A 12,207-nucleotide genomic window follows, 5' to 3' on the forward strand; every position below is an offset into this window, starting at 1 on the left:
GGGGGAGTGGGAGAGGAAGAAGCAGGCTCCCAGAAGAGCATGGAGCCCCACATGGGGCTCGATCCCAGAACCCTGGGATCACGTCCTGAGCTGAAGGCAGACGCTTAACAACTGAGCCACCCAGGCACCCCTCACATTTCCTAATTTCAAACTGAACTACAAAGCCATAATAATCAGAACGGTATAGTAATGGCATAAAAACAGACACATAGACCAAAGGAACAGAATTAAGAGCCCAGAAATAAGAACATGCATATATGGTCAGCTAATATTTAATAAGGAAGTCAAGAGTACTCAATGGAGAAAAGATAAGTCTTCCTAATATATGGTGTTGGAAAAACTGGATATTCACATGCAAAAGAATGAAATTGGAGACCCCTATCTTGCATCACTTACAAAAATTAACTCAAAATGTATTAAAGACTTAAAGTAAGACCTGAAACTGTAAAGCTCCTGCAAGAAAATATACGGCAAAAGCTCCCCGACACTAATCTTGATGATGGTTTTTTTAATATGACACCAAAAGCACAAGCAACAAAAGCAAAAATTAACAAGGAGGACTATGTCACGCTGAGCAGCTTTTGCACAGCAAAAGAAACAATAAAAAAAAAAAGAGCAATATCAGAATAGAAGGTATTTGCAAATCATATTACAGGTAAGGGGTTAATATCCAAAATATATAAGGAACTCCTATAACTCAATAGCAAAAAATAAATAATCCAATTTAAAAATGGGCATGGGCGCCTGAGTGTCTCAGTTGGTAAAGTGTCTGCCTTCGGCTCCGGTCATGATCCTGGGGTCCTGGGATCAAGCCCCACATCGAGCTTCCTGCTCAGCGGGGAGTCTGCTTCTCCTTCTCCCTCTCCCCACCTCCTGCTCATGCTCTCTCTCTCTCTCAAATAAATAAAATCTTTTAAAAAATAAAATAAATAAAAAGGGGCAGAGGACCTCAATAGGCATTTTTCCAAAAAAGACATTCAAATGGCCAACAGCTACATGAAAAGATGCCTAACATCACTAATCACCAGGGAAATTCAAATCGAAAGCACAAGAGACAATTGTTTCACACCTCTTAGAACAGCTATCATCAAAAAGATAGGAAATAACAAGTTCTGGTGAGAAAGTAGAGAAAAGGGAGACCTAGAGCATTGTTGGCAGGAATGTAAATTGGTAGAAACTCTATGGAAAACAAACAATATGGAGGTTACTCAGAAAATTAAAGCTAGAACTACCATATGATCCAGGATTTCTCCTTCTAGGTATATATCCAAAGGAAATGAAATCACTGTCTCAGGCATCTGCACTCTCGCATTCATTGCAGCCAAGACAGGGAAACAACCTCAATGTCCATCAACAGATGAATGGGTAAAAAATGTGATATATAAAGGAATATCATTCAGTCATAAAAAAGAAGAAAATCCTGCCAACTGTGACCATATGATGGACCTTGAGGGCATTACGCTAAGTAAAAAAAGTAAGACAGAAAAGAAAAAATGTTTTATTATTTCACCTATATGTGGAATTATTAAAAAAAACAAAGGGCACGGGGCGCCTGGGTGGCACAGCGGTTAAGCGTCTGCCTTCGGCTCAGGGCATGATCCTGGCGTTATGGGATCGAGCCCCACATCAGGCTCCTCCGCTGTGAGCCTGCTTCTTCCTCTCCCACTCCCCCTGCTTGTGTTCCCTCTCTCGCTGGCTGTCTCTATCTCTGTCAAATAAATAAATAAATAAAATCTTAAAAAAAAAAAAAACAAAGGGCAAACTCATAGAAACAGAGAAAGGAATGGGAAGAGTTTGGTCAAACTTCAAGTTATAAGATGAATAAGTTCTGGGAATCTAATATACGACATGGTGACTATTGTTAACCATAGCATATCACATACTTGAAAGTGGCTAAGGGGTAGATCTTAAATGTTCTCACCATAAAAAGATAAATATGTATAATTATGTGAGGTGATGGATGTGCTGATTAACCTTATTGCGGTAATCTTTTTGTAATGTGTATGTATAGCAAACCATTGTGTTGTACACCTTACACTTACATAATGTTTTTTTTAATTATATCTCAATAGAGCTGGGGAAAAAAAGCAGTCTAATAACACTTGGAGATATTAAGAGATATAGTCACAGTTGGATAGTCTTATAAAAACAATATTCCACTTTTCAAAGTTAAGAGAAAATTATTTTAGGCAGAAAACATCTTATCTGCATTTTAAAAAGGGATTGTGATCCTGAAAGCTTGACTTATTTGATGTGGGAAACAAAGGCAGAAAAAAAAATAATAAATTTCCTTACTACCTACAGTCCATTGACAAGTGCTTGAAACAGACAGAGTGACATTCACCTAGGGACTCAACTGCCTCGATGTCAATACTTTGCTAAAGGCAAAAGACAATCCTAGCCTGACACCTACCCCCCTCCAGGATCCTGTAAGTCTACTTTAACATATAAAAATTCCTTTAAAAATTTCCTTTATCTCTAAACCCCCCAAGATACTTGTATGTTAGCAATCACCCCCCCCAGCATATGGCCCACTGATATACATGTGAAAGGTTTCATGAGCAAGATTTTGTTAGATGGTAATAAATGACCTTTTTCCCAACAATAGCTAGCCCCCTCAAGGTCCTGGAAAACTTGCTTCCAAATTCCTTAGAGACTTACGCTATCCCTAACCCCCAGCCCAACTTGAAAGTATATAAGCCTCGTGACCCCGGTGCAGCTCTTCCTGCCCACTGGTCCCATCCCTGTGCTTTAATAAAACCACCTTTTTGCACTAAAGACATCTCAAGAATTCTTTCTTGGCCGTCAGCTTTGAACCCTAACATTCTTTCCTACATCATTATTCACAACCTGGTCTGAAAGGGTTGAATGAGCTTATCTGCAAGGTTCTCCCAGCCCCATCAGGAGCCTGAAACCCTGCACAACTATATATTTTCTGCCCCATCCTAGGAAGTCACCTGTCTCCCCAGAAGCTTCTGTAATTAACACTGAGTGCCTAAAGTAGAGAACAGCACCCTCAGTTCAGACTGGAAAGTTTACTGTCACTTCTTTATATCCCTTAATCCATCTCCAAGTGGGAAGGCTCCCAAATGTAAGTGCAATGCATGAGTGAGGGAGCCTGTTCATGTAGGTATCTGTGTGTCCTCCATTTTGTTCGAGACCCTAAATTAAAATAGTATTCTAACCTAGGAAAATCCTATATTTTAATATTGACATCATTTGTGTAACAGTTATCAGAAAAACAATATATATTTGCATAATGACACATTTGCAAAAATGTGTCATCATTTGCTACCACTTGCTCTTCCATGCGCTAGACAATTACTTCAGTTTACCCTCCCCCAGAAGTTCCCATTGATCCTTTTTTTTTTTAAACTTGGTTGTGAAATCAGTTAACCAAAGGGGAAATTCTTCAGCTCTCCACTTCTGCTTTTGAAGAATATAAAAGTGGGGTAGAAATTGGCAGACGGCACAGCTTTTCAAGGCACAGTGGTCTACTCCAGGATTCTATTCTCTCCAGCTGGTCTTCACTACTCAGGTACAACTTGAACTAACTCTTCTTTATGACTGGGTTCCAGTCCAGTCTCTCTGTCTCTCTGTCTCTGTCTCTCCCTCCCTCCCTCCCTCCCTCCCTCCCTCTCTCCCTTCCTTTCTGCCTGAGGGCTGGGCTTTTTACAAAAATGCCACATGTATCATGGCTACAATTTGTGAAATATTCTGGGAATGAGTATTGCTTATATAGCAGCTGACATCTGAGAGATCAGTGTCAAAGCCTCTGCTCCAGATCTAACAAATACACTCCTGGTTTGGGTTTTGTTTAGCAAATGTTTCTTCTGGACCCAAAGGAAGGCTCTTTCATACATTCATTCATTCATTTAAAGATTGTTCCTTTACATGCCTGCCATGTGCCAGGTGCTAAGGGAAGCTCACATATGAAGGCAGCCCTCATGGGTACTGGCATGGCAGGAGTCACTCATTTTCTCCTCTTTACACAGGTTTCTGAAGCAGCCATGGCAAGAGTACCTGAACCCACCAGTGAAATGTCTTACTACTGCAGGTCAGTGGGGAGACTGAGACCAGCAATGGGAGCAGATCCAGAGCTCCTCTTTCAAGAGTGGAGTGTTATCTGTGCTTGGAGACCAGATTTGTCCCCAAACTGCCTCTTTCAGTGGCAAGTACGGCTCCAAGTTAACCTGGTTTAAAGACTGATTTCCCACCACGAGTCCAGCCTCTGGACCCATAGGCCATCCAGATGTTGTTGCTGCAGCGGCTTCCTGCAGATGGCAAATAGGAAGAAAAGATTCCAAGTGCACAATACAGGGGATCTCTTGACAAAGTCTGGTTTGACAGAGAGGAAAAGCTCAGATGTGAAGTGGGTGGAAGTTAGGTCTCAGGATCCAACAGGGCATACCCAGGATATCTGTCCTGCCTCCTATGCCATTCCATGCATATTACCACAAAACTTGCCAGCAGCTTTCGGCAACTTTAAGGGACATGCTATTTGCAGTTTCCTATTAATAATGAAGACTGTTTGCAGGGAATTTAAAAAAAAAATAAAAGAAAACTTGTCTGGGAGATGTACTTGAGCAATCTCTCTGTTTTTATTCCAGTGACAGTGAGAATGACCTATCCTTTGAGGCTGATGGCCCCAGCAAGATGAAGGTAAGACCATGGACTTAGCTCACAAAGTCCTGGAGAGACTCTGACATGGGAGAGGCTCCAGGAAAAGGGTTCTGGTCCACCTTGTTTCCATGGTATTTTGTGATGGAAGGACTTTTACCTCTTCTAGTGAGACAGACACAGATGGCACTGCATGCTGATTGGTCACTATACCACTCCCACAGGTGATGATGGCCAGGCTTGTGGAGAGCAAGGAGGAATGGCAGTGGTGATAAAGTTCACTGTGTCTTGTTAGGAAGCCAGCCAAGGCTCCAATGCAAATTTGATTTTCCTTTTAGGAGAGGGTTCTGCCTACATAAAATCACTTAAGTCCTTGGGAATTAACATATGCCTGCCCCCCTTTAAAGGAAGAATAGTTTTTCCTCCCTGGGGTGGAGCTTATGACAATAAGTGTGGATGATGTAAACAAAAAGATGAATTAAGAGTTGCAAGAGATTCATTCACTTGCTGTTTGACCTTAAAGAAGCCATTTCACCCCTCAGGCCTCTGAAAAATAAGGGGAATGAACTAGATGATCTTTGAGCTCCTGGCATCCTATAACATTCAATTCTGAAATATTGTCAATGATGGCTAAGTTTATCCCTGGAAATTGGTGTTTCTCTGACTCTCAACCTTACTGGGAGCCATTTTAACATTCGAGCTGCCGCTTCTCTTCTGTACGAGGCCTGATGGCTTTCCGAGGTGGTATAGCCATCAACCCAGCTAGGTCAGCGGGACACATTAGCAAGCAGCTACTTTTCTTTTTTTTTCCAATTCTTGGCAGCCTCCCCTAGCCTAATAATCCAGCCCCTACTCGTAAAAAGCTCATTTCTTTAAATGTTTTAAAACCAGTCATGGTTTACTCCAGCCCTGGGTGCGGTGCGGCTTCTCAGTCAGCCCTAACCCCCACTGCTCCTTCCAGCATCCTGGCTCACTGTCATCCGAAGCCTCAGCTCTGGGCAGGAACTTCTGTCCCACCCAGCTTTCCTCTGTGTCGTTAGAGGCCTCTTTAACTGTCCTTTGAGTGTTCAAACCATTATCATGCTGCCAGGGCAACCTCACTTAAGCCTTCATACAGTTATACTGTTTCTCTGAATAACGGGAAGGTGGGAACATATTTCACAAATAGTAACCACTTTTAAAATATTTGTAGAATGCTTATAAGACAGTGTTTAGAAAAAAAGAAAGAACTTGTATAGAATAATTAAAAACTTGTGACTGAACATAGATGACTGGAAAATGTTAAGATCATCATTGCCATGAGAAATTAAATACATTGTGTTAAAGCATTAGGGATACAAAAAGACACAGAGGGCAAGAAGGTATAAATTTATGGTTAGGTGGAGCAGTGTATAAAAAAGATAAATGAGGCAGACATGGGTTTTATTCTAAAAGAATACCATATAGGGCACCAGAAAGCCCACAGTTCTGGTTTTGGGTCTGCCAATAACTTGCCACGTGCCCTTGGATAAACCACTGAACCTCTCTGGGCTTCAGAGAGAAGAGAGTTGAACACTAGAAGCTCAGTTATCTCCACGGTGCCTTTGGCCTCTCTGATGTAAAAACAGTAGTTCTCTGACCCAAACACCTTAACACGCTCTTCCTTGGTCTCTCCACAGTGCTGCTTCCAAGACCTGAATAGCAGCTTTCTGGAAGATGAGGGCATCCAGCTGCACATTTCCCACCAGCTCCAGAACAAGAGTCTGAGGCATTTCGTGTCAGTCGTTGTGGCTTTGGAGAAGCTGAAGAAGATCTCTTTACCCAGCTCACAGCTCTTCCAGGATGATGACCTGAAGAATGTCTTTTCCTGCATCTTTGAAGAAGGTATTTACTGAGAACCAAGCATAGACAGGAGGTCTCTGGTCATCTGCTTCTCAGAGTCCATAATTCAACAGTCAACTAAACTACCCCGAAGCTGAAGCCTTTTAAAAGTAGAAGGCCTAGTATTGAGAGAAAAACAGAGAAGCCTAGAAACCAAATGAATTATCTCTTTAGTTGAAACTATTCTTAAAGTAAGACCTTGATAACTACTCACATTTGCCAGTCACTCCACCCATCTCAGAGGCTTTCACTTGCATTACCTCCTGCAAGTCTCACAATGTCCTTGTTGGGCTAGTGCTACTGCTATTGCCATTTTATGTGAGTAGCTCTATTGCTAGTCCACAGCAAGCCTGAACCCACATCTTATGGTGCCAGGTCCAGTGTTCTCACACACCCCACCTTCTCCCCACCAAGGTTATAGTCAAACTCCAGCAGTGCATGCTCAGATATCCTCCAAAAAACCAAATTCTGCTACCTTCTATCCTCTGGCCTGCCCTTCCAATTTTCTTCCTAAACAGCATATATGCTCCACATTTCAGAACCCATCATCTGTGAAGCGTATGATGATGATGCCCTTGTGTGTGATGCACCCCTGCAATCGCTGGACTGCAAGTTCTGGGACGTGAACCAAAAATCCCTGGTGCTGTATAACTCGTATGAGTTGCGGGCTCTCCACCTCAATGGGAGTAGTGTGAACCAACAAGGTAACTGGAGACACCTTGATTCCTTTCTTGGCCTCCTGGCTGCTTGCTAATTCTTCTTTTTTAACAAAGTAGAATAATAAGGCAAATTATGAACATAAATGAAAAAACATGTAATAATGAACATCTAAACTTTCCGTTTTGGTCCTAGCAATGACATCAGGTTGATTCCCTTAGAGTGTTCATTTTTCAGCAAGAAATGAGACTCTGAGAAATTAGAATGCTCAAGCACACCCAGGACCATTGTCCAGCCAAGTCTTTGAATGATAGTGCAATGTCGATGCTTCCATTAGAAAGGGGTCATTTGATGGACATGACCTAACTGCCTGTGGGTTCCTTTTTCCTGTTGTTGAGGTTGAAACTAGAGTGGCAAACAGATAATGGGTCCATCCTCATTCCCAACCCTGTCCCGTTAACCCTAACATCCTTCCCGCCCCATACCAGATGGTTCCTTGTAGGGAAATTTTACTGACAAGCAGGATCTTATCTCTCTCTATTGTAACTAGCAAATGTTTCGAGTCTGTAGAGCCCATTACTTGTGGAAATCTGCCTGGTGCCTTGCCATTACTTGTGGAAATCTGCCTGGTGCCTTGCCACTGTGGCTGAACCCCATATGCAGGAGCACAGCCAAGGGAGCAGCTGAAAGGAGCAGCCTGTTCTCTTCCAAGGCTGCTGACCTTAGAGAGAGGCATCTCAGCCAGGCCAGGACAAACCTGTTTCTTAGAACTGGGTTGTGAGCATGACCTAACAGCCCCCAAATGAGATGGCTGTGACTAAGGAAGATTAAAATGAGTGTCTCTCTGGAGCCACTTTTCCCAGCTAAGCCTCCCCTCTCCCAAGTTCTTCCCATTTGTTCCATGTTCCTGAAACAGATTTGGGCCTGTTTTCCTTTGGGAGCCCTGATCTACCTCTTTTCTTGCCTTTCACATGGATCAGATTATTCCGCTCATTCGGATGGCCACACCACCGGCCAGTCACCAAATGGCTTCCTTCCTTCAGTTTTCAAAACTCAGACCCCCTAATTCTTCATTGCCACTGTAATGAGGCTTTAAGAAACCCCCAGACCCTCTTTGGAGAAAAGAATCAACCAATTGACCCTGGTATTGTCTGTGGGAAGCCAAGTTATCCTACCTGTTAGGCCACAGGAACCTCAGTGCGGGTTCCCACAGAAGATGTTAATTGTATGAGTCCCGGGCTTGGAGTCCAGTGGTTGTGCCAACTCTGCACTGCTGTGTGTTCCTAACCACAAGGCCCCTTTCTTTTCTCTAGCGGTGTTCCGCATGAGCTTTGTGCAAGGGGATGAAAGTAGTAACAAGATACCTGTGGCCTTGTGCATCAAGGAAAAGAATCTGTACCTGTCCTGTGTGATGAAAGACGGGAAGCCCACCCTGCAGCTGGAGGTGAGTGAGTATCAGGGGCTGAAGCCTTCCCAGGCTCCTCTCAACCACTCCCAGGCCTCACTTACTTCCAGGATATCCACCTTCCCCACCCCACCCCACCCCACCAGGAAATCTGGGAGCAGAGCTACTTGATAATTTTGCATAAATGTAAATAAGTTTAATGTAATTGTTAGATGCATGCAACTTTCACTCCCACCACAGAAAAGTCATTTTGCTGAAATATTATATCCTGCCATTGTTACCACCAAACAGATGACACAATGTTAGGGTTAGAAGCTTTATAACATTGTTAGGGTTGCTCCATTTGATAAATGACACTTTGGGAAATTAATCAATTCAAGGGAGCTGCCACTTGTCATCTCCTCCACTCCCAAAATCACCCTCTACCCTACCTCACCCCCAACAAGCTTTCCCAGCAAAAGTTTCATTTCTAAGTTGAAGTCATTCTAGCCAAGGCCATAAGGAAAAATCCAGCAAAAGTCCCTGGAAACTCGCTACTCCTAGAAGTTTTAATCCAATTTTCACTTTTTAATAAAATTCCCACTTATATTATGCTCCCTACCATTTGATACTAAGTTTCAGAAAAGAGTAGGAGCTTTTTCAGGCACTACACAGAAAGTTGGGGTCACAAGGGTAAATCAGGAGTCTGGATCCTGGTCCTATGACTCATCAGTTTCCTCTCTAGCTGAACCAGAGAATAACTTCAGCAGAGTGTCTTTGTCCCTTCCCTCATAAAAATTCTTATTTCTGTTTTGTTGCAGATGTTAGACCCCAGAGTTTACCCAAAGAAGAAGATGGAAAAGCGATTTGTCTTCAACAAGACACAAATCAAGAAGAGGTTGGAATTTGAGTCTGCCCAGTTCCCCAACTGGTACATCAGCACCTCTCAAGCAGAAGAAATGCCTGTCTTCCTGGGAAATACCAAAGGTGGTCAGGATATAACTGACTTCACCATGGAACTCACTTCCTAGAGGCCTGTACCCAGAAAGTCCGCAAGTGCTGAGTAACACTTAGGACTAGTGGAAGGGGAATAGAATGTTTTAAACATGGCCTCAAGCCGAACTTCACTATCTCATTGGTGCACACATCACTTCATTATCTAATCAGTGCACAGCTGTCTTCCCTAAATCACTGCTAAGAAAATCTCCTGCCTACCAGCCAGTTGGAATAGCCCCCTTTTGCCAAGGCCAATCCTCAGACCCCCTCTGCTGAGTCAGGTCCCTCTCATCTCTTCTACTTACTCGAAGCCAGCATGGCAGAAGCCATTACACCTTAGGTTCAAAGAAACCTTCTGTCCTTTGTGCCCAGCTTCTGATGAACAACCACGTAACTATGTATTTATTTATTTATTTATTTATTTATTGGTGGGTTATTCTATTTAATTTAAGTCAAGAGGGTCAAGAAGCATCAGTGTCTGTGAAAGAGCCCACTCTTCAATAGCTATGAAATGAATTTAATTTGCACTAATGTGCCATCTTTTCATCAAGTCCTTTCACCAAGACTGAAAAATGTATAAGCTCAGATTGTTTAAATAGGAATATTTATGAATGATTAAGTATGATCACACTGCTTCAATGATTCTGAAATAAATTTCACTGAAAAAAAAATTTTTTTCCATGTGGTAATTGCCTTTTCTTGGATCTGACACAGAAGAGTAAAGATAAATGGGGCCATAAGAGTTCTCCTTGGGAAGCTGGAAGCCCACTCCTCATCACTGAGCATGGCAAAATACCTAGGAACATCACTGACCAACAAAGACAAGCCCATCTTCCTCCCCTTCATTTCTGTTTCTCCACAAAAGGATATTTGGTACACAGGTTTCGTCTGAAAAAATAGGATCAGCTGAAGTAAGGGAGGATTAACCACTGTCAACAATTTCTCTACTCATTTATTCAACAAACATTTATTAAGTAAATCCTATGTACCAGGAGCTGGGAGTACAGAAACAAGACAGGTAAGACATTCCTAGTTAGATAGGAGAGGCAGATAGATACAAGCAAAAATAAGGCAATGTGGCAAATAGAGATAAGATAAAGTATGAAAGGAGCAGCCAGGAGGACAACATCTACTGTGGAGGACAGAGGGTCAAGGAAGATGACCTATGAGACCGAAAAGAATGAGCAGGAGCTCCTCACATAGAAAAGAAGGGAAAGGATACTCTTAGTAGTGGGACCAGTATGATCAAGAGCATGGAGCAAAAAATGAATAATAAATGATGTAAGGAGTAAACTGTCAGAATTGCAGAAGTCACCAGAAGCAAAGTCAAAACACAAAAACAACCCACGGAAAAAATATCTGTAACTGTACCTCAGGCAAAGGGGTAATTTGTTTAATATATACAGGGTTTCTTCAAAACATTAGAAGAAACCCGAACAGGGAAAAATCCAACAAACAATATATTAACAGGCAGTCCACAGAAAAGGAAATACTATTAGATCTTGGACAGAGTAAAACATGCTCAATACTACTTACGATAAGAAAACTGAATTAACAGTACTTTGATATACCAATGTTCTCCTATCAGATTATCAAAAATCAAAAGTTTAACAACACACTCTGTTGGGAAGACTGGGGAAACCCCCCACTCTTAACCGCTACAGTTGGGAGTATAAATCGGCAGAACTCCTGTAGAGGAAAATTTGATAAAACTATGAAAATTACAAATAAACATCCCCTTTGGCCCAGCAATTTCACTTCTGAGGATTTATCCTATGTATATCCACCCATGTGAAATGACACATGATCAAAACTATTCATTAAACATAACTTGTAAAAGCAAAAGATAAAGAAAAAAAACCCAAATGTCTATCAATGGGAGCCTGTCTAAATGAATTATGGGACATCCATACAATGGAATGCCATGCAGCTGTAAAAAAGAATCAGAGGGGCACCTGGGTGGTTCAGTCCGTTAAGTGTCTGACTAGATTTCAGCTCAGGTCATGATCTCAGGATTGTGAGATTGAGCCCATATTGGGCATGGAGCCTGTTTAAGATATTTCCTCTCTCTCTCTCATTCTCTCTCCCTCCCTTCCTCTCTTCTCCCATCCCTCCCTCTCTCAAAAAATCAGAAAGCATTCGATACCAACACGGAAGCTTGTCCAAGATATGCTGGTAACTAAAAAAGAGCGAGAGGCAGACAGTGTTTATAGTACACTGACTTTTAGGTAACAAAGATCGGGGGGAAAATTAGACAGTACTTTCCAATGTGTTTGTATTTGATTTCAAAAATTCTGAAAGATATATATGAAATTTAAAAAGTAGCTGTGAGGGGCTGGGAAATAAAATATAGGGAACAATGGTGGGAGGAAGACATTTCTCTAGATACTTTTTATACAGTTTGATTTTTTAATCGTGTGACTGTATTACTACTTAGAAATAAAATGGTAAAAATTTTTACAAGGTATTTGTCAGATATATATATATATATATATATACTTATATATATATATATATATACGTATATATATATATATATATATACGTATATATATATAAATTGCTGGGCCAAAGGGGATGTTCAGTTATAATTTTCACAGTTATTATCAAGTCATATATATATGACTTAATTGAAATGTCCCAGTTGTCAGCAGCTCACTCCTAGTACCCTTTCCCCCTCCTCCTTCACA

At 41.7% G+C, this 12,207-nt stretch overlaps 1 protein-coding gene across 1 annotated transcript; it reads left to right on the forward strand.

Moving 5' to 3' along the window:
* Positions 1-3,405: 3,405 nt before the first annotated feature.
* IL1B (interleukin 1 beta) lies at positions 3,406-10,188 on the forward strand. The gene is made up of 7 exons (XM_002926330.4): positions 3,406-3,538; positions 3,996-4,057; positions 4,611-4,662; positions 6,279-6,483; positions 7,020-7,184; positions 8,451-8,581; positions 9,343-10,188. Exons 2-7 carry the CDS (start codon positions 4,011-4,013, stop codon positions 9,550-9,552), a joined length of 810 nt encoding a protein of 269 aa, XP_002926376.1. The 5' UTR covers positions 3,406-3,538; positions 3,996-4,010; the 3' UTR covers positions 9,553-10,188.
* Positions 10,189-12,207: the final 2,019 nt, after the last annotated feature.

The sequence above is a fragment of the Ailuropoda melanoleuca genome, chromosome 4 (assembly GCF_002007445.2).
Source record: "Ailuropoda melanoleuca isolate Jingjing chromosome 4, ASM200744v2, whole genome shotgun sequence".
NCBI lineage: Eukaryota > Metazoa > Chordata > Mammalia > Carnivora > Ursidae > Ailuropoda > Ailuropoda melanoleuca.